At 38.4% G+C, this 23,962-nt stretch overlaps 1 protein-coding gene across 1 annotated transcript; it reads left to right on the forward strand.

Moving 5' to 3' along the window:
• The first annotated feature begins 12,323 nt into the window (after nt 1–12,323).
• Nucleotides 12,324–14,595, forward strand: TPBG (trophoblast glycoprotein). Its single transcript, XM_004673649.2, has one exon. The coding sequence runs from the start codon at nt 12,648–12,650 to the stop codon at nt 13,917–13,919; it is 1,272 nt and encodes a 423-aa protein (XP_004673706.1). The 5' UTR covers nt 12,324–12,647; the 3' UTR covers nt 13,920–14,595.
• The last annotated feature ends 9,367 nt before the right edge of the window (nt 14,596–23,962 follow it).

Here is a 23,962-nt window from a genome sequence, read left to right on the forward strand (position 1 = left end):
TCCCTGCTGGCGCAGCAGGTTAAAGCACAGCACAAAGAAGCTTAAGCCACTTTCGCATGAGTTCGATCCGCATGGCAAGGCAGACCTCTCCTGACCCGCCTGCTGCTCCCCTCAGCAGTGTACCTCGTCGATCTGCCTGTTCTGCTCCCCACTCTGTCTCTGGTGAATCCTCTCACCCTCTGCATCTCTGGCCTGTACGCCAGTTTTGTACGAATAAATAAATCTTTAAAAAAAAACACCACTACTAAAGCATTATTTTTCTCACATTTTAGGCAAAATCTGTAAAGGGAAATTCTCATATTTTCTTTTTACATCTTGAAGGTCATCTTGTATATCATATCTCTGAGGAGCCTGCATCTCTAGTGGTTCCCTAGAGCAGGCAGCAAGCACTAGGTCCTCGGGCTGCTGAGATGTATGCTCTGACTAAGGCTGCCTCCACCCCACAAACACAAGTCTGGTGTCATCAATGTAACATTGTGGGTTTCTGCCAACAGTGCATTTGCATATTCTCCAAAGATTTGTTTCAGGAAACTGTGGAGGCCCCTGGAGGGTGCTAAAACTTCAAAGAGCCTTCTAACAGGAAGTACTTCAATGAATTGCTGCCTATTCAAGAAAATGAACTAAAGGAAGACAAGAGGCATTTGCTGATATGTAGATCTTCACAGCAAGTTTGTTATTGTATTACCAATGCTTATAATCATGCTGAAGTAAAAATTTTCTCTAATCATATCCTTTGGCATCATAATTCTACACTTGAATTTAGACAAATTAACAATTTCATATTCAAAGAACATTGATTAGATAATGTCTATCTCGTACATGTCTGTAAAAATTGATATGGCTTACAAAAAGTGGAGTAAAACTCAGTCTCTTACATACAGTCAGGTAGGGGAAAAGAGCACTGCATAGAAGTTACCATAAAACAAAGAGGAAAGAGCTAAAGTCTTATAGGGGTTAGGGAGAAAGGGAAAGGCACCAGACCTGGTATAAAAATCTGCATTTACAAAGCATCAGCTACAAGCTGATTCATCTGTTTTCTTTGAACTAAAACTCTTCTTATGAACTGAGAATCCTGCCCCAGTGATACCATCAGAAAGTGCTGGCCACTGATACTATCAGAAAACTGGATGTCCCTGGGTCAGGATGACCAAGGTGGCAACAGCAAATTCTGATGGCCTAAACATGACCAAGACCAGAAGATGGGAGACCTATCATGAACGACTGTTGTGACCGGCTCTTCGTTCATGATTAACTGTCGTTTTTTGTTTGTTTTTTTTTTTTCCTTTAAACTCACTAGAAGAAGGCCAGTTTGAAATGAGAGTTCAAAACATATTTTTGAGGTAAAATACCTCTCTTGTCTTGGATTGCTGGCTTTATGACAATCAAGTATGCATTATAGACTCAATTCCTGTCTTGGCTCAATTGACTTCTGTCAGGAACATGCCACCAGACCCTGGCATTTTCTAGTTATAGAGCCATAAGAAAAACAGCAACAGCAATGAAAATTATAAGATGGAGAAATTATTTCTACACCAAGCAATTTATTATTTCTTGTGATAATAGCTGAATTTTCCAATTGCAAACACTGGCAATTTCTTTAAATGAAGTCCACTTGTGATTCCAACCAGTTGAAGTTAGTGATATGTATGCTAGACTTAGAAAAGAGATCCTGGGCCTTCCCTAACGGCAGCTTCAATGAGAGTTGGATTCTCACCCCAGAGGTGATACACATGGCGCAGCAGACCTCTCCTGTCTTACCCACTGCTCCCCTCAGCAGTGTATTTCAGTAGATCTGCCAGTTCTGCTGCCTAATCTTTCTCTGGTGAATCCTCTCATCCCCTGCTCCTCTGGCCTGTACCCCAGTTCTGTATGCATAAATAAATAAATCTTTAAAAATTAAAAAAAAAGAAATACAGAGATCCAAGATTGGTTCTTAAATCAGTGACAACTACACTGAGCTCTACAATGCCCCCCAAGAGACAAAGAAGAATGCAAATTCTTAATTATAAAACAAAATAATTTCAGTGGTCTGCTTTTAAGTCATAAGCTTTAGGAAAACAAAACAAACACTAAACAAAAATTGTGTCCTATCTGTATTGACAATATGTTGTTGCAGTTTTCTTGAGCATAAGAATATTTTTCAAAAAAGACATAATAAAATAGAAGTGTATGTGTTAGATGACTTGTTTCTTTATTAAACAAACATTTTAAAGGTCAGATTTATTAGAAAAAGAGAAAAAGCCACCTGCATAGTCACAGGTGGGCAGGAGACCTACTGCTGGCTGCTGTTTCGCGAAAGGTTTGTGAAAAGAAACACCTGTGTAGTCACAGGCAGGCAGGAGAGCTGCCAACTTTTGTTTCTTAACTGAAAATCGATATATAACGAGATGATACACATGAACATAAGTTTATAACAGAAATGTTAATAGAAGTCAAATTCAGCAAAGTTGAGAATTATAATAAGTATCGTTTCATGCTTCAATAACTAGGAATGCTAAAACAGGAGAGGAGGGGAGACAGTCGCTGACTGAGTTCTCACCCAGCACTCACGTTTCAAAGGCATAAATGGCCCAGTATCAGGTGCGACTTCGAGGCGTTTACTAACGAACAGGAGATTGGGAAAAAGGAAAACTGGCCACAGTTGGCCAACTGTCCTACCCCAGATAGTGTCCACAGTGTCCAGGTGTCCAAATCAAAAGCTGCTCAAACAAGAATGCTCTTTCTCTCTGACACCAGCCTAACCATGGCACACACCCTCAGCAGAGGACCAGGATGCACCTGACCTGTGGCAGCTGGAGGTAGTCACAGGTGGAGGCTGCACCACCCACTCCAGGCGACAACTGGGAGCCAGGCTGGGCGGTGCTAGGCACTGCATGTGACAGGGCTCACAGTGGTGCCACGGTCGCTTCTATTTATTTTATTATTTTTATGCTATTACATAAACGTACTATTTTATTCAAAGCTTGCTTTGGGGGTAAATTATTGTTAGAAGCACAACTGATTTTTGTGTTGATTGTGTATCACACAATGTTAGTGAATTTGTTTATTCTAACTTTTGGGGGGGTATAGATTTTAGTGTTTTCAATATGTAAATCATATCATCTGCCAATAAAGATAGTTTTACTTTTTTGATTATTAGGCCTGTCTTTGTCTTTCTTTATCTTGTTTAATTGTCTGAATATAATATGACAAATGCGGTGGATAAAGAATGGGCACCTGGCCCTCCCTAGTGGTCAGCGGGTTAAAGCACTGCACTAAGATGCGTAAGCCACTTCCGCACGAGTTCAATTCCCGCCTGCCCCGGAGGTGATCCACATGGCGTGGCAGACCTCTCCTGACCCGCCTGCTGCTCCCCTCAGCAGTGTACTTCCTCGATCTTCCAGCTCTGCTCCCCACTCTGTCTCTCGTGAATCCTCTCACCCTCCGCATCTCCAGCCTATACCTCAGTTCTGTATGAATGAATAAATAAATCTTAAAAAAAAAAAATGGGCACCTTTTATCTTAAAGGAAATCCCTTAGCTTTTCATTAGTACCTGTCCTCTTATCATACATGGCCTTTATCATGCTGAGGTAGTATCGTCTTACCTAGGATATATAGAATATGTTGGTATTTTTACCATGAAAGATGTTGAACTTAATATTTTCTGCATTTATTGAAATGATGGTATGATTTTTATCCCTCACTTTGTTTATGTAGTTTATTACATTTATTTATTTGCCTATGTTGACCCACCCTTGCATTCCAGGGAAATAGCCAACTTGCTCAGGTTTATGATTCTTTAAACATGCTGTTGATTTCAGTTTGTATTTTTCATCCATGCTTATCATGGCTATTGGCCTGTAATTTTCTTTCCATATATTGTTCTTGTCTGACTTTTGGCTCAGTACAATGCTAGCCTCATAAAGTGAGTTAGAAGCATTCTGTTTTCCTTAGATTTTTTGAACATTTAAGAAGGACTGGCATTAATTCTATTTGAATATTCATCAGTGCAGCTGGTCCTGGATGCTCTTTTTGGGGGCTTTTATTATTAATTCAATCTCCTTGCTAGTGATAGACCTATTCAGGCTTCCTACTTTTGCAAGATTAAGTCTGGTAGATTGTATGTTTCTAGGAATTTACCTATTTCTTCTAGTTATCCTATTTATTGTTGTGTAATTGTTCATAATATTCTTTTATCAACCTTTGTGTTTCTGTGACAGCTTTTATGAGGTCTTTTCTTTCATTTTTGATTTTTTTTTTAGTCTGTTTTGTTCCTTAGTTGTTCCAAGTAAAGATTTATTAATATGCTTATTTTTTTAAAGATTTATTTATTTATGCATACAGAACTGGGGTACTTTCATTATAAATCACTACGTCAAAGATCATCTTTTCAGGAGCAGTTGTTGATGCTTACAATTGTGAAAAAGCTTATAAAACGTTACCTTTTATATAGGAAATGTTCATCCATGATAAACATGGGTGAAAAATACAAACTGAAGTCAACAGCATGCTCAAATTATCCTTTTTTAATAGTACAGTGTCCAGAAACACACATCATACATTCCAAAAAATGTTTAACAAGTAATGAACCCATATCTACTGTTTACTTTCTTATTTTAAAGGAAAGTGTCCAATTCCTTATGGCAAAGTTTGGAAGTTAAGGAATGATTTTTGAGCGGTTGACTGCACTGTGGAGGATAGTTTTGGAGATTATCAGAAATCCATGCATGTGTGCATACCTAGATAGAAGATTTTCATGTGTATGCTTGGATTTAGGCAGCTTATACCAACAAAGGCTAATTAGCTATTTGTTGGTGACACCCTGCTTATTGAACAGTGATGGGTCATTGTCTTATCTATACTACTTGTGAACTATTTTGAATATAATCCCATTGCAAATAATCAGCACCTAAAATTTCTTGGGTTAAAGTACCTCCTCTAGCATGCTTACACTCACATTCAGTATAGGCATCTTAAGGCATGCACTCTGTAGCCCGCTCCTTAATTCTACTCTTATCCACTCTTAACTTTTTCTGTCCAGTTAAACTCTTTAACTTTCATTTGTTTTCACTGACAAGGTAATATGATAAATTTCTCTTCCAACAGGCACAATATCTTTAGTCCTTTCTTCCTAGGTATTAATGTGGAGATCTAAATTAATTCTAATAATTATTCTTATTAGTTATAAACATAGCAGGTAGTTTACGGATATTCTTTAACTCATTAGATAGAATTATAAAGTAACTTAGGGAAACTGAGGTCAGGTACACAAGCTTTGGCTAAGTCCATGTGTTGAACCTCTGCCATGGACAGGCAATAGATTGCCTGTCAATGTGCCAGCATTAGAAAGAAACTTAAGGCAAATTCCTGGTTTTGTTTTGTTTTTTTCCCAAAAGATTTATTTATTTGTACAGAACTGGGGTACAGGCCAGAGATGCGAAGGGTGAGAGGCTTCACCAGAGACAGAGCGGGGAGCAGAACAGGCAGATCGACGAAGTACACTGCTGAGGGGAGCAGCGGGCGGGTCAGGAGAGGTCTGCCACGCCATGTGGATCTCCTCTGGGGCGGGTGGGGATCGAACTCATGCGGAAGTGGCTTTAGCTTTTTAGTGCAGTGCTTTAACCCGCTGCGCCACCAGGGAGGGCCCGCAAATTCCTGGTTTTGAAGATGGCACTGTTTGAAAAACAAAGTGAGTACCACCAAAAGAAGCACATTAATAAACATTTATTGAAGTGTATTAAAGTTAATTGAAATTAATTAATTTGGATGGTGGCTACAATTGCAAATACTTCCATTTCTTGGTTGACTTCCAGCTTTGGTTTGAATCTAGTTTAAGAAAGGACTAGAGAAATGGAAAATCTTCAATGTCACCTTCAGAATATGTGAATTATATTAGAAGAAAGGTATTAGATAACTTTTCTGACTTAAATATTTATCACCATTTTCTCTTAATGGCAATATTTTCAACCAAACAAGAGGATTCTTAGTAAGTTCTCTGTTCTATCCTTTACTCTAAGTATTTTCCAACACCCTTATAATCAACTGACTCTATAATCTAGAATTTTAATTTCTCAAACATAGACATTATCTATAATGTAATATTTTGTAATTATAAATGTATTCTCAACCTGAAAAACCAATATTTATAGATTCTACCTCTTAAATATCTATATAGCTTATTTCAGGCTTTTATAAACCAGTTTTTTTTTTAACAAATATTTTGTAAACCCCCTTCTTTATATGTGTGTGTGATATAAAACATACCATCACACACAAGTCCCCCCAAAAGGGAAGATAATCAAATATTAAATAACATATAAATATTTGGGTATAACTATACTAGAATGTCAAACAAGGTTTATTATCTAATGAAGTGGTGATATACTTCCACCTACTTATAAATAGGCTAGGATTTAAGAGAAATCAAATAATCAAACAACTGAAAACATTTTTTTCTTTATACTAGATGTTTTAAAATAAGAGTCACTGTAAATGTAGTAACTACAAATGCAAACTGATACAACTGAGTTATAATGGTGTATCAAATGACAGGAGTGACATACTATCCCAGATGAAATTTTGATAACTTCCAAATATATACTCTTTCCTCAATGAACATGTTAACTTCATTCCTGGAAAATTCAATATATATTAAAACTATGCTAAAAGCACTTACAGTTAAAATGTAAAATGGAGTTGTTCCTAGGTTGAAAGGATTATAATGAGGTTTTTTTACCTACTAGATTGTCAAGATGTAAGTTTAAAAGTCATCTGGGAAACAGAATAACTTTTCATTGTATGATGGTATTGTCTGTTTAATTACAGAATGTTTAATATCCCTAGACTCTACCTAGTGAATGTCAGTAGCTCTTCAATCTTTGTAAACAGAAATGCCTCCACAAATCTCCAAAATGCCCACTTGGGGTGGTGCCATCCTACTGAGGACCATTGGTTTATAGAGAGTAGTGTCTGCCTGACCAGTCTTGTACCACTGCTTTATTTTTGTTTTCATCATCTAGTACTCGAAGCTTCCAATTTTTCTCACTGTCTTTGATTTCTCTGCCAATAATTCTCCCTTCAAGCAGACAGAGATGATCTTTCTAATTACAAATGTTCCATCATATCATTTGATCACACCATTTCCTTGCTCAAAAATTTCGATGGCTTCTTAGCAATACAATGATGTCAACTTTTTTAGAATGGAAGGCATTAATCTGATTCCACCATATTTCAAATATACTTTTGTACCTCTCCATCCCACATGTGCCGTTCTTATCTCATGTAAACGCTAGAATTGAGCAAGTTTTCTGAGTCTTTTTAACAAAACTAGTCTAGCCAAGTTATTTACTAATAATTCAAAATGCAGTTTCTTCTCCAATAAAGTGTTCTCCAGTCGCTCTCTGACCCTTGTGCTTATGTTTATCATGTAAAACAGTCTCAGCCACTATTCTGTTGTTTGACAGCAGGAATACTTATCCTACCTTCTTTGATATTTCAAGTACATCAAATTAGTAGACAGCATTTAATAAAGTTTTAAAAAGCAGTCACTGAAGTTGAACCACACTACCTGGAGATTTCTATAGACTACCATATAATTGTTTTTATTTAACTTTCAGTACTTTCTCATCTATGAAGAATCACATTTCCATCTATTATTTCACTTTTTTTCCAGTTTTATAGCCTTTTAGGCTCTCCTTTCTTAAGCATTTATTTAATATGCAGTGAATTTTGAAATATTGTTATATTTTGCTTTTACTAGCTCCAACAGCTACTGTACTCACTCATGAGACAAAGATCTCATTCGACCCATTATTTAGCTTCTATTTTACTTAATTTAGGTTATATGTTTTAGATAAGAAGCCATTTCTCTCAAAAATGATGAAATCAGCTCATAGTTTTTTAACCATTATTTTTAGAAATGATTTTCCATATATGTATGTATAGTTAAATGTATATGTCTATACATTTTTTTCCCCAAAGCTCCTCCCCTTTCCTCTCCCCCAAGGTGCTCATTCTAGTTTTCAGAATTGGTTCATGAATTTACAGCATTTGTTCCTGATGTACAGCAATTCTTGAGCTTATTTTAGATATTTTTTTAGGTTGAAAGTACTCCCCTTTAATAACTTTGCTAATTTTCCAGAAACCAAAATTAAATAGTTTTTAATAATGTTAATGTTTGTCCATGCTGGACGATGGCTTCTCTCTGTTCGTTACTGTGAGGGTGGCCATAATTTTTTAATGCTACATGATTGCATGCCTTCCCAGGATTTAACAGCAATAGTTCAATAATTTACTAATGACTTTCCTTTGGGTCATCAGAAGAAAAATTGTTCCTGAAGAAGCAATCAGCTAAATAAATGACAGTGCAGAGACATTTTCCTGGAGGCTACAAAGTGACCTATTGTAATATACTAAATTGGTTCTTCTCCAATAGGACATTCAGATCCTTCTTTTATTTCATTTTGAAGTGGAAGAATAAATGAGGAAAAATGTGCTCTGAAATTCTCTGTCCTGCTTTAGAGCATGTAAATAGCATCTCACACAAAAATTTTCAAGCTGTCAGGAGTAAGGCAAGTATGATAATTTAGGATAATTAAATGCTTAAGACAATCAAAATAGAACTGATGTTAGTATGCTTTCTCACTTAAAGGAAACTTCTTTTAAAAAGTATTTACTGATCTAAAGTCTTTCAATAGGGCAGTTAAAAAAATGTGATCTGACAATCCATAATATGGAATATTTTGCAGTCTTTAAAAAAGAAGAAAGGATATCTATGTGTATGGACACAGAATTTCTTAAAATTAGAAAAACTATGAATAATACATATTTTATGATCCCATTCATATAAAAATAGCAGAAGCACCAGTAAAATATATACAAAGAGAGAGGAGATTGGAAAGATACACACATTAAAGGGCACTCAGTGTTCTGTATTGAAAGCTTTTATTTTTATGTCTGTTTCTGCCACTCCATTGTTGCCAGATCAAATACACGATGTCCAGTTAAATTAGAATTTCAAGTGATTTTTTTTTGTATAAACATGCACTGTACATAAAAAAAAATTGCTTCTCTAAAACTCACATTTGAGTAAACTGTATTTTCGTAACTTTTAAATTTGGTAAATCTTGTAATTCTTCTTTAAGGAGATAATAGCATATGCCTTTTTGTACTCATATCAACCAACATAGCTATAGGGATACACTGAGTGCATAATAAATGGCAAGGGGGAAAGTAACAAAGGAAGGCACAATAATAGCAGGAAATACTCTAGTTGTGCTACATGCATTATCTCAATTCTCATAGAAACAATTCATTGTTTATTAGTGGTTCTGTTTTACAGATTAAGAAACAGAGGTACATAGGAGCCACACAGTAAGTGGTAGATCTAGAAATGACCATGTCAACAAATGTCTGGGTCTTGCTTCAGTAGGATAATCAACTGCTAGTTGTAGGAGGTAGGAGGACATGAGAAAAGGAAAGAGAATCAGGGCTGAAGGTTTGCTTCTGCCTATGCGGAACAGAGTAGGGCTTTGCAAAAACACACAGACAATGGTAACAACAAAAATTCATAACTTTTCTGAAAGGTAGATGTGGGATATAGATGAGTCAGGTGAGCCTGGGCCTGATCCCCACCTCCACTCCTTATTTCAACAGGTTACACAATTTATTTTTGCCTCAATTTTCTTGTCTGGAAAGCTGTAGAGGACCTACCTGAATACTGATGTAGAGAATAAAGGAAACAACTTTGGAAAGGGGATCAGTACAGTGGTGGCAAGTAGAGTCAATACAATGGAATAACAAGACAATACTACTACTGCAGATTTGAGAGGATATGTATTACTTAAATTCTAGGGTGCTTCTCTTTCTCCTTAACAAAACAGTAACTCTTTAGACTAGAACCAGAATTAATATCACGTTAGAGCAATAGTGTAGTTTTCTTCTAAAAGTAACAAATTTCACTTTAAAAATTATCAAACAGTAAAATTTGACTCTTTGGTATACTAACTTCTATGAATTTTAACACATGTATAGATTTCTGGAACCACTACCACCAACCATCACACTCAAGATTCACAGCTACATGACTACAGCTTTTGAGATTCCTTTGTCAAAATGTTTCACATTCATATTGCATAACAGATAAAAATAAGAAAAATGAATTTTAATAAGCATGCTGAAGATGTAAATTAATGAAACTTTGCACAAATCCCTGCAGTCTCCAGTCCCTTCAGGTCTTACACTATTGGGTCTGCAAACTATTACTTTCCACAAAAGTAATCAATCAGGAATCTATTGAGAGACAAGGCCTTTCTTCACACTAAAGACATATTCACAGGTACAAATTCCTAACATTCCTTATTTTAACATTTTATATCACTGAACCTTAATTTTCTTGGCTATGTTTTTTTCTAATTGCTTTTTTCACTGCAAAATGAAGTGTGTTCTCATACTTGCTGGGTAATTATTTGACTGGGATAGCAGGATTTAGAATTCTTGAGAGAGCAACTATGGAGCTTTCAGAAATCCAAGTCTCTTCGATTTAATAGATCCTGTTATTAGTTACTCAAGTGGTCTCTTTTCGCAGCTTTTTATATCCTACCTTCTCTTCCACGAGGGGGGAGGAGAAGTGGAGTGAATTGAGGGGGGCGGTCTTGGATGAAAGATTTTAGGACCAAATTTAAACTATAATGCTCCCTTAGAGTGGCGTCCCTCCCACCCACTACCCCTACCTCAATCCCAATAACTCTCCGGGTTTAAGCGATTTGCACTGACAGACAACTGAAACATCTGGTGAGGAGAGGAGAGCTGGTTCGATTTCTGGGTGACTCACGTCGTTGCTATTTGCCTTTTGTTTCTAAAATGCTTTGGCTGCCATTTTCTTTCCTCTGCTTTTAATTTTGAGAGGAGAAAGGCTAATAAATCAAAAAGGAATCCTCTCACAATCTCACCCCCCCCCCACCCTTTTAAAGTTGACTATCTCTATTCACAAGTTCCCGGACTATCCTAGAAGTGCAGGGGAGAGTCAGGTGCGGACGCATTAATGACACCTAAGTTTGAAGTTTAGATAATTTAAGATGTCACTTTGGTGGAGAGACTTGCCAAGCTCCCTTGGCAGACAGCTGGGCATTTTGCTGCTGTGCATTTTCAGCTCCTTTCTTTATGGCGCTGCTTTGCACTACTCTGTTACGCCTACATCTATCTCGTTACTGAGATAGGTAGCCGAATCAGGGTGAATTCCACGAGATTCACCAGCGGTTTTGCTTCTGTCCAAGGTAAATAAAGTATGCAAAACGAGGAACCACCAAAGGATGCCGGGGAGAGGGGAGAGAAAGGGATTCCCTCACCTTTTCCGGCAAATTCCTCTTTAATTTCCAGCCGGAGAAAGCGCGCAGCCCAGACTCACCCTCCATTGTACTTTCTTAAATGCCCCCAGCCGGGGTGGTCGAGGTAGGCCAAGGGGCCAGAGAAGTTCCTACGGCAGGCCCGGTCCTCCCCCGCCCCCGGGTTGGTTTTTCCCAACTGCGGAGGTTGGGCCAGGGGCTGGGGTGAGAGAAGAGTCGGCGCCCGCAGCGCGGAGCCGGGAAGTCGTCGCGACTCTGGTGGGACTCGGAGTTGTCATCAGACGAGGCAGGCGCGGAGGTGAGTGAGCAGTGTAGACGACTAGCCGGAGACACCAGGGCTCCTCCAGTTCTCAGACTGGAGAGTAGGCTAAGTCTGGAGTCCAAGCACCCCTTTGTTCGCGGTTTCTCCCCTCCCCTTTGGAGATGATTTGAACCCCTGTGGGACCCGGAGGGCTGGCGGGGGTGCGCACTGGAGCAGGGTGGAGTGGGGACCTCTGTACGCCCCTCCACTTCCAGTTAATCCGGGACCAGACTAAAAGAGATCAAAAGGCTCGTGTAACCTGAAACTTCCCTCTCACCCTAACCTGGACCGGGAGGTGAGGTCCTGGCGGGGGCGGAGATCCGGGAAGGCAGGTCGTTGGTGGAGGCGGGGGCGCGGGAAGAGCTGTGAGACGAGTTTGGTCCGGGTGCCGCTGGGGATTAAGCGAGAAGTTAGACGTGTGGACGAGTCAGACAGCGAAAGGAGGAGGGAGACTGGGAAGGTATATATAGCTACAGCTAGACCGGCGCTGAAGGGAGACCGTGCGCAGTGTCTCGGGACGCTGGCCACTCTCTGGGTAAGGCTGTGTTCAATGGGGTTGGCGGCGGCGTGGCCGGACGGGCTTTGGGAGGGCGGTCTTGGGGGCCGATCGGGGACAACCTCACTCGGAGAGGCCAGTTCTCGCAGTGCCCGAGCGGCGGCCGCCGCCTTCACATTCTTCCTCCACTTATCCCAGGTCGCGCAGCGGATCCTTCCAGAAGCGCCGACAAAGAGGCGAGGAGGTGCCACCCAGGGCGGCGGCTACGAGAGGAGCTAAAGGGGGAGCGCGAGCTGGACGTCCCGACCCGCCGTGCGTACTTTCTGAGGGAAGGGGCGGGGAACCGGCCCCGGGAGGGGGGCGCCAGTTGGCTGGGGGGGAGCCGAGTTCCGGCCGCGGCGCCTCCTCCGCTCCCACGAGAGGAAAGTTTTCTCCGACGCTTCCGGCCAGCCCGCGCCCTCTGGTTCCAGCCTCCCGAGTCTTCGGAGCGGGCGCGTCCCAGCCCAGCTCCGGGGAGGCCCAGCCGCGATGCCTGCGGGGTGCACCCGGGGCCCCGCTGCCGGGGACGGGCGACTTCGGCTATTGCGGCTGGCCGTGGTCCTCCTAGGCTGGGTCTCCTCGTCCAGTCTCAGCTCGTCGGCATCTTCTTCCATCCCCTCGGCGTCGTTCGTGGCCCATGCGGCGTCCGCCCAGCCCCCGCTGCCGGGTCAGTGCCCTCTGCCTTGCGAGTGTTCGGAGGCGGCGCGCACGGTCAAGTGCGTCAACCGCAACCTGACCGAGGTACCGGCGGACCTGCCCCACTACGTGCGCAACCTGTTTCTCACCGGCAATCAGCTGACCGCGCTGCCCTCTGGCGCCTTCGCCCGCCAGCCCCCGCTGTCGGAGCTGGCCGCGCTCAACCTCAGCGGCAGCCGTCTGCAGGACGTGCGCGACTACGCCTTCGAGCATCTGCCCAGCCTGCGCCAGCTAGACCTCAGCCACAACCCTCTGACCAACCTCAGCTCCCACGCTTTCTTGGGGAGCAACTTAAGCAGCAACGCCAGCATCCAGGACCCCAGCCCTCTAGTGGAACTGTACCTGAACCACATCGTGCCCCCTGAGGAGCAGGAGAAGCGGAGCTTCGAGGGTGTGGTGGCAGAGGCCCTAAGAGCCGGTCAAGCACTGCGCGGGCTTCAGCGCTTGGAGCTGGCCAGCAACCACTTTCTCTACCTGCCCCGGGACGTGCTGGCCCAACTGCCCAACCTCAGACATCTGGACCTGCGCAACAACTCGCTGGTGAGCCTGACCTATGTGTCCTTCCGCCACCTGACACACTTAGAAGACCTCCACTTGGAGGACAACGCCCTCAAGGTCCTTCATAACGGCACGTTGGCAGAATTGCAAGGCCTGCCGCACGTCAGGGTCTTCATGGACAGCAATCCCTGGGTCTGCGACTGCCAGATGGCTGACATGGTAGCCTGGCTCAAGGAGACAGAGGTAGTGCAGGGCAAAGCCAGGCTCACCTGTGCATTCCCGGAAAAAATGAGGAATCGTGTCCTCTTGGAACTCAATAGCTCTGATCTAGACTGCGACCCTATCCTCCCTCCATCTCTACAGACTTCTTATGTCTTCCTGGGTATTGTTTTAGCATTGATAGGTGCCATTTTCCTTCTGGTTCTGTATTTGAACCGCAAGGGGATAAAAAAGTGGATGCATAACATCAGAGATGCCTGCAGGGATCACATGGAAGGGTATCATTACAGATATGAAATCAATGCGGATCCTAGGTTAACAAACCTCAGTTCTAATTCGGATGTCTGAGAAACAGTAGCATACAGAACAAGGACAACTATGCATGAGATGTAGACTTACGCTTTTTCCTGTCCTAGGCTTCTTCCACCTCCACCCTCCACTATAGACACCACTGACTTTGAAAGCAGTGAAGGGGATTTGTTATGTAAAGTTTTTTTTTTTTCTCCCCCTTAGTGTGTTCTGTTAATGTATGACCCTGAACAACTGTGTGTAGTGTTTTACCTTTATCATTTTTTTGTGAAACTCCTCAATACATGTGGAGGGAATTTTCAAGTTTCAGCATGAACATGGACTCTTCCTGGTTTTGTTTCACTTAGTACAATTCAAGGTGTAGCAAGTGTAGCTACACAGATAGCATTCAACAAAAGCTGCCTCAACTTTTTTCAGAAAAATACTTTATTCATAAATATCAGTTTTATTCACATGTACTTAAATGGTGGGGGAAAATGATTGCATTGCATAAGTTGCCTGCAGACCTTAGCAAGCTCTTCAAAGTAACTCCATTGTACACAGGAGCACCTGCATCTGAGAGCATGCTTACATTTTATTGTTCTGCATATTACAAACATAACTTGCAACTTCAGATAACTTCTTTGACAAAGTAAATTACTTTTCCCGTTGCAGTTTATATGAAGCTACACTGAAGCTTTTTTTTTTAAATAAACTGCATCAAGATCCAACAGATTAAATGGTTTAAAAAAATTCAATAAAGATTCTCAAAAGAACTACAGTTGTGTTCAAGTTTGCTATTTGAAAAAAGGATTAGGGGCAGTGATCTTGAATGGTCTTGGTTCAGATGATAATTAAGCCCTTAGTTAACAATGCAACCATAGCAGTGTCTTATATAAATCAATTTTTGAAATGGTGGATTCTTTCAGGATATAAATCAAGAGTCAATATTCATCTGAACATAATTCTGGCCCTAAAGTTAATGCTATTCATGAAAGCAATTTGGTAAGATCATTGTGAAACTGGTTAAGAGAGAAGAGTTCTGTATAACACTTTATAGTTTGGGGCTTATTTTTAGACTAATGAAGTTGTTAGGGCAGAACAGTATTTACTTATTGAAATTATCCACATTAAATTGTTCTCTGGGGTTGAGAATGAAACCTATAATGCAAATAAATATGAAAATGAGTGTCTCAGGTAGATGTAGAATATTCAAAAATTAAAAAATTTTAAATGTAACTCCAAAAATTTTATAAGATCAATACGTAAATGGAACTTAAACTTTCTTAAGAATACTCTTTCAAATTTTAAATGGAACATACATGGATGATAGTTTTTCAGAATACTCTTTCAAATTTTAAATGGAACATACATGGATGATAGTTTTTCAGAGACCCTGTTAATGTTTTTAAGAAATTGTAGGCCTGGGATATGAATTTGGCTAAATAACCAAAGATAAATGTCAATAATCATAGACAAGTATCTCAATTATTAATTATTTTTTATTACTCAGTTCAGAATTTAAGAATTTGGGGCTATTTTATCTTTAGCTGGACTCTATGTTAGTATGTGCAACTGCTTGTGAAGAATAAATCACATTTAGATATAAAAGCAATTGGTAATCAATTGATACTATTGATACAGTTGATATTATTAATAACAGACATGGTTTACTCTTTTATAGTTTACTATTTTCCAATTAATGTCCAAAGGTACTCAATAAGCCACTGTAAAAGTGACTTTTAGTCATTATTGCTTAAAGTATACATAAGCTTGTCTTGGATCCTTTCCCCTTTAAATTGGTTATGTTTGAATACTATATTTGAAAGAAAATTTATATATCCCTACTTTTATATATTCATTAGGATTAGTTAGTATTTCAGATTCTAGAAATCTTTACCTCCTTTGGGTTAAATTCAGAAGTTTCTAAAAATAGAGCTAGAGATATATGAACCTGTTCCTTGTTTAGACGAGGTAGTCAGAATTTGAAATTTCAGTATGTTACTTTTCATAAAGCTCATTTTTTGAATGATAGTATTCATTACTTATGGGTTACACTTCAGTTCCTATAATTACCTGAGAAAAGGTTATTATACCGTACTTAATATGAACATTTTAAATATTCACAAGGGATTAAAAAATTAGCTACCATTATTTCCTGAGAAATGATGAAAAGATATTAATCTTCCCCAAATAGTGAAAGTAGCTAAATTGCAGCATACTAGCTCAGGAATAAGTTGCTGATGGACTTTCACTGGTTAAGTCTGTTGATATTATGGAAAACAATAGATTATGATACTTCTATAATTACAGAGAAGAATATTTCTCCATCATGTGATATTCTACCAGTTAAAAATTGGCTTTATTTAAGATCCTTGAAAGCAGTGGATTTGTTTGTCCAGCTTTTCTCATCATTGGCACACTAAAGTAGAATCTGTGGTATGGAAAGCCAAGTTGTCTCCTGTGAAGTAGATGACTTTTTTGCATCTATGATTTCTTGCTTCATTTTTATCCCCTTCTTCCCTTATTGAAGGCCTAAATTTGCTACTACTTTCTTTTCTATTAAATCACTTGCTGTTCTCTAATACATTACAACAGAAAATTCTTAGGGTGAAATATACTGTTTGAAAACAATTTTACTGTGTAGTTAAAATACTCTTTAAGTCTACAAAATTTTAAGGCACTATGAGTTCTTTGGAAGATAGCCTAAGAGAATATAGACAGAATGAAATAAAAATAAAAGTCATCACTTTGTTTACATGCAATTGTTTTAAACACTGTTCTTTACCACCATATTGCATTGTTGATCTTAGAAATCTACAAGTAGTCTACTTTAAAAATTTGTATTTTAATTGGTAATACCCTTTACTACTGAGATTAATGAAGTTTTCAGCAGAAAACACAATTCATTTATCCTTTGCAAATTTTATTGGAAAAAGTAAGGTAAATATTTAAGCACTTGATAAAGCTCCTAAATTTAAAAACTTACTAACATGTCCAATAAATTTCTAAAGATTTTAGAATAATACATTGATTTGACTATGAGTCCTAATCTCCCCTTTCTTTGCAACCATTCAGTTTGCAGCATTAATATTTGAATCAGTGGTGACCTATACCTGACCTATACCAAACAGTTGTGCCTGGGATCTAATAGATTTTTCATAATAAAAAGACTCTGAAGCACATTTAATAAAAAAGAAAAACAGCTACATAAATTGATATTATCAATAGTAACAAGATCTTTATTTTCAAAGGTAGAGAAAGGTTTGGTAAGCAAATCACAAATATTAAATCCTTTGAAAGTATCTTGATTAGCAGCAAATGTGGATTATGTCTAGCTTGATATTTAATCAGAGATAACTTACATCTTTGTCTTTGGTCTTTTTAATTAAGGTAGATGAAAAAGAGAAGGTACAAATGCACTGGGATTGTTTCATCAATTCTCTTTTACTCTACCCCTTTTGGTCTGAGGTTCCAATACAGGGCTTACCTTGTTGAGGACGTTAGAGGATTTTCAGCTCTAGGCATCATTCACAACTTTTCTGCTTTCCATCTTAAATTTTTCTGAAGGCTACCCTAAAAGAGACACAATCAGGATGGGCAAGGTTAGAAAAAAATTGCAAGGGCTTTCTGTTCCATGTCCATTCAGCCGTCCAGCCTCAGAGAGCAGCACCAAAAAGTGAAGGCAGATGTTTGTTAGATGAGATTCAGGTTTCACTTTTACCCTTATACAAAGATTTTCACAGCAAAGGACAGAGAAGTGAGGGAAATAGCTTTCAAAATAATAAATATATTAAAAATATCTTGACAGTGCCTTATAAAAATCTTTCAGTAATACCACAATGCTGCACTAGAAAGGTAATTAGCTAAAAACCTATATTCTCAATTGCCCAGGCGATCCTGTTCTTTCAGATGGGGAAAAACAGTTCTTTGAGGATGTGTGTACACTTATTTGAAAGCACAGACTTTATTGTGCATTTTATCTTGAAACAGTTTTGTAGCCCTATTTTGCTATTCATAAAAAAATCTAGATTTTTAAAAATGCTTAATATGTGATATGTAATCTTGATAAGAATATGAATTTTGAAAGAGCTGTTGCTATGTCAAACCCAGTTTTCCATTCTGCAAATGAAGAAACTGGTCACTGTGGCTTATTATTTTATACAACAGCAACTAGGTCTCGGGTTCTTTATTGCGAGGGCTCTTGTGCCAACTGACTACCTACTTGGAGACCCTTGAAATTCCTATATTGAATCAAAGAAAGCAAATCCTGTGGCGAATTTATCTTATTGTTTTTGCTTTGAGTAAATGTTTCAGTTTGCTCTAAATTTTACTTCCAGTATGTTAAAGATGACTTTGTTTTAGACCCTGGACTATGCTTACATAATTTTGAAATAATTTTGGTATAGCAGTCTTATTATTATGAAACTCCTCTGAGTCCATGATATAATAGGAAATATTTTGGAAATTTCACAGTGATATTTCTTTTGGAAAGAAAAATAAAACTGTGGAAAGCTGTGCTAGCTTGTTTAATACTATCTTAAAAGATGAGTGAGCTCAGCTGGTGAGCACACTAAACAAATGAGACCAAGTGCATGGCCATGAGGTCATTCAGTTGCCAGGTGAGAGTCTCTTTTGCATGCCTGAGTCTGCTCTCCAGGCCCCTGCAGCTTCAGGTACATGCTATGGTCCATCCTCTGAGAGCCTATCCACACAGGGGAGCTCAGTCAATGCAAACCCATCATCACTCTAGAAAACAGTGGACTCACTGGCCCAGCCCTGACAGCCTGCTGTGGAGGTGCCTGTTTACTGTCTTTATATATGCAGGGCCATGGGGCAGACCCGTCCTGGCACACAGGCCACACATCACAAAGCTGCTCATGTGAATAGTTGGAAAAATCTTTCATGGTGCCTCTTAATGTGTGGTGTAGACAATTATGTTAGTTTTATTCTATAAAATAAAAGGAGGTGTAAGATTACAGATTATGATTACTACATCACAAACTTGAAATGTAAATGTTTATAAAAAATAGAAATGTCTGTTATATTTAGCTGACATTATATGACAATAGGATTTGTTTGTGGCTCATGGTTTCATTTAGTTAGTGGAAGGATACATTTAATTTCAAGGAAGCAAAAGCTTAAAATATGATCAACTCTAACACTTTTTGTGAAAAGTAAATATTTAGTACTGTGTTATAAAGAACCTGAGGATATCATTAAGGCTTTTTTTTTTTTTAATGAGAATTGATAGATTTTCCAACTGGCTTACTCCTCTTCCCCCCTCCCTCTTATTTTTACTACATTTTGTTTTGTTCTTTCTAAAGAGAAGCATGCTATGTAACATTACAAGGTGTCTATTTGTACAGGGGGAATAGGACTGATTGAAATGTTACATGAGTCTATCTACTAAAATACATTTCTTTGTAGGATACAGTTTCTCTCACTTTCACAATACAGCTAGCAAACTGTATTCAGAGACGTCTTTATCTTTCAATTAGACACATTCTGTGGCTATCCTTACTGGTCATGACAAACACATAGCTATTAAATACCCACAAGATATATTTTCAAATCAACTCATGTTTCTTGTAAGCTATTTAAAAATACAAGGGGAAAACGAAGTTGCCTTAATTGAGATAACTAATTTTGTTTATATTACATTGTCTTTTTACTTCTAGATTAGTGAGCACTCCCACTTTTTTTTAACAACTATTTTAACATCTGGCTTTTGAATTCTACAATTACATATTTTATAGGATACTTATTGCCATTTTAACTAATATCTAATGAGCGTTGCTATACAAATCTACCTGTGTTTTTAAAGTTTCCATTTTTCTCTTAAACTAGTTCCTTGGAGAGTTTCTGCATCAGACTGCATAATCTCTTTTTGTCGTAACCTCTAAGAATATTTCTGATTCATTTAAATTAGTATTCTTACATGTATACCAGACTGGTTCACTATGTTTTAAGGAGTGTCACATCAGACTTTTGACAGAGTTGTAAATGGTCTGTAGTCAGGATTTTGAACAGAAAGAAACCTAAGCTATTATTTTTAACCCACAAATACCTCTGTTAAAATAACAAAACTAGAGTGTTGCTAGGCCTAGAACCCAGTTATGTGTGTGTCTTTGTGTTTTGCAAATGAGAAAAAAGCAGTGAACATTTGGGAATTTAATCCCTAGCTAGTTACAGTTAGGCAGCAGTTTTCAAGACAAACCCTTATCTTTGCCTGAATTCTACTCTTTTAATAGATGATTTATACATGCATACTTAGTTTAGATTCCATGCACAAAATTTAACTGTGATAATCTAATTGTTTACAGTTTCAGTGAGCTCATCTGTATAGTTCATTTAGGATATTTACTAAGTGATTTCTATGTATCAGTGTTGCATTTGATAATTGAATTAAAAAAAACAAGTTTCTGATATAAAACAAATTTCTGATATAAAACTTCTTTCAATCCAATAGGCAGGGCAGCCAATGATAATAGTTAACATTTTGGGTATTTAGTATGATGAAAATAATAGGCAAAGTCCTTCACATGTTTGATCTTATTTCTTCTCATTTGAAGAAGAAATTGAGACTTAGAGAGGTAACTTACACAAGGACAACTAGGTAGTAAAACATCACATGTGGAATTTTATTTTTCCTGATCTCCAGAATGAATTTTAGGAGGAAAAAAAAAAGCGACTGATTTTGTTACAGGATAGGACATTACAAATCACCACCAGAGATTCAAACACTGTGATTCAAAGCCAGGAGAGAACTTGTCTGGTAGGGAAAAACAGAAAAGGTTCATGGAGGCATTAGCTTTTAAGATTATCTAGGTAGTTAAAGATCACAAAAATCCAAACTCTTACTCTGGCCCCATCCCCTAATCTCAATGAAAAATAAAGCCAAGTCCTGAAGCATAAAAGAAAAAACTCAAGACAGAGAAAATAGCTTAATGAAAGAGAATGAAGGCAATTGAAGACCAAGCATGGTCTGGGAAGAGAAATATTTGAAGTATTATGTTTGTAAAGGAGGCTACAGAATGAGACTAGAAAGATAAACCTGTAGCTATAATAAATTTTTTACTTAATTTAATGTACAATGGGGTCCTACAGGAAGTTATATGCATAGCTGAGTTGTTCCCCAGAAGATGAGACCAATACCTGCCTTCTCATATGAGTTTGGACATAACATTGGTGACACCACATTTATCAAGAGGTCACTAAAATGTTAGAAATCCTTAACAGGATTTTCTAGGAAATCAGGATTTGGCTTTATTTTCCATTGAGATTGGGAGTGAGGCCAGAATAAGAGTTTGGATTTTTGTGATTTTTAACTACCCAGCAGGTGCCAAGGGATGAAGGCCATGAGCCTTTTTATGGACTTTGCCTAGATGTAGGGTATACACAGGAGGAAGATGGATGGGACTTGAACAGAGTCAGTATTCAGACCATAACAAATGGAGTTACAGTCAACTACAACTCATGACTGATGATTGATGTTTGATTGATGACTGAAGTGGGCCATGTCTCATTTAGCTGAGTTTGAACTTGTTTAAGTAACTCATGGTTCTTTATGAGGCTTAGAGCATGTGGCCATTAAGAGAAGTGAACATTCTGTTGAATGTCTTGTTTGATAGTGTGTGATGTGATTTTGAGAAGTGAAATGCATCCTTCCTTGGTCACTATCAGTAATGTTTGGAATTTCTGAGTACAAGGCCTTATGTTTTGGTTTATGATTGGTGGGCATGTATGACGTTGGTTTATATTTTGGGTGATTGTGAGGCAAGAAATTCCAAAAGATTTTTAACTGAAAGGGAGTAAACTTGGATAAAATGTTGTTGATATTGGTTGTACTAAGTAACCATATCATTGGTAATGTCCCAAAATTCTGTAACAACATGCACATTGCTGGTCAAGCATCTACCAGTGCTAAGATGACTGCATCAAGTTCAGTTAGTTGTGCTGACCCTTGAGTGTCATCCTTGGTCAAGGTTGGCCTTCTAAGGAGATGGGGAGCAACTGCTTGCTAGAAGGCTCCATTTCATGTGTTGACCTTATCATGGATAAATTAAGGAGCTCAATTTTCTGATTACTACTGATTATTGCTCAGTTCATTCTGAATAATCTGTATCTCCCTTACTCTTTCTCTCATCAATGGCCTGAGGAAAGGAGGGAATCCTCCAGCACCATTGTAGCTGCAACATCTTGTAGGTGGGATATACTGGAAGGGCCAAGTTTGACTCTATCCTGTACCAACGCCATTTTAATAAGAGTCATATGACTATGCCAAGTCTGCCAGGTGCTGCCTCAATGGTCCAATACATGAGGGACAGCTGGGTATGAAGATTTTTGGGCTCAGGGTCTGTTAGGACTTCTGTTTTCATAAATACCCAGTATGCAAACAGCAGTTCATGTTCAAATGGGCATGGCCTGGGCGAACATTTCTTGTATTAGAAGGTCATGGGCAACTTATGATGGGTATAAATTGCCAAGAGACTCCAGAAGGTTTAAGAGGAAATTCTAAAACCTCTATGGGAAAGGAATCTCTGGACAGCTTGTTAGAGTGCTATTTGGATATTCTACACCATTGTTGGAGGGGACTTATTCAGACCAGGCAACTTTGCAAATAATAGTACTAGTGAACTCACTGTTCTCATATTTAAAACTTTCTTCCAACAGAGTCCCAAATCAGTAAAGTCAGTGTCAGTGGTTTCTTGCATAAAGTCTGTGGCTTTATGGGGTTGAGCGGCCCTAGACTAAAGTCAGCTTTGAAATATCTCTTTAGCATGTTGATAAATCTTTGCATTCAATAAACTTAGAGTTTCTGTTGGTCCATTTATAGTTACCCAACAGGGTGATGGCATCCTCTGGTCCTTTAGGAGGCTTTTTTTCAAAATGTTTCATGCCTTTTAGAGGTTGTTTTTGACTTCTGAATGAATGGAAGGAGACTGATTGTATCTAACAGCCAAAGGATTTCATACTGTATTCCTTCTTCTTTTCTTCCATCCTCTAATAGACGTACTTTGAGACACCCGCCAAAGACATCACTTGAACAAATCTTCTATCTTAGTCATTAATATAGAATGTTGGGTATGTTCTTACAGTCCTCAGAAAAAGTTGGTCACAGATAGGTAGGGTAGTTTCTATAGCTTTCGATCATATACTGCAAAGAAATCTATTTAAGGAAGCAATTTTTATTTAATACGTGATATATTTCCTAATCCCTATGTCATAGTAATATGCTCCAGAAAAAAAATCCTAAGTGCTTCATTAATATGAAGAATCATTTTATCTTCTTAATGGGACAGGATAGTAGGATCTATCACATAGATAAGAACACTGAGGCACATTGGAGGTTGCTTAACCTCCAAGTTCATATAACTAGTAAGTGGTGTAGCTAGAATTTGAATCTACCTTCAAAATCCACAATCTTACCCACTGTGCTATAGTGCTTCTCACATATGTCATGATTATCACAATGCTACATATCCTCAGAAAAATTTATATACATTTATAATTTTAGTTTCAAAGTCTTATTTTTCTACTTTTTGATATTAATCCATAATCACATATTCCTTCAATGGTACTTAATGTACATTTAGAATGGTAATGAAACTAGGTTCAGAATAAGATATTGCATATAGAAAAAAACAATGGGAATTTCATTTGCAATTCTAAAGTGATAAAATACAGTAACTTTTAAAAAAGCCACTTAGAAAGATAGTGTCATTAATTTACTTTTAATATCTAGACAGATTCATAGCTTTCCTTTGTAATTTTAAATGATCAGTTTATACTATGGCTGCATTTTTGAGACTTGATTTCCACAAAGTGAAACTTAGTTTTGAACATCAGTATAAAAAGACCAATGCAGATAATTCAGACAGTTCAAGCCTTCTCTTGAATGATTTGACCTAATAATCTGATCAAAGGTTTGCTTTTATAACTTAAATAAGATAGCTGTGAAATTCTCACTATGAAAGCAATTTGTCAAATCTTTTCACCTTAATCTCTTGAAAGACTGAACTGCCTGGTTGGTAGGGAGGCTATTGATAAGAACAAGCAATCTCTCCCTTCTTGCATGTTTGTCCGACAGTGTATTAATC

Source organism: Condylura cristata, unplaced genomic scaffold, assembly GCF_000260355.1.
Source record: "Condylura cristata isolate star-nosed mole 26May11 unplaced genomic scaffold, ConCri1.0 scaffold00001, whole genome shotgun sequence".
In the NCBI taxonomy this organism is placed as follows: domain Eukaryota; kingdom Metazoa; phylum Chordata; class Mammalia; order Eulipotyphla; family Talpidae; genus Condylura; species Condylura cristata.

What these genes read in the sequence shown, in the direction of transcription:
- TPBG (XM_004673649.2), top strand. Translation starts at nt 12,648, where the DNA reads ATGCCTGCGGGGTGCACCCGGGGCCCCGCTGCCGGGGACGGGCGACTT.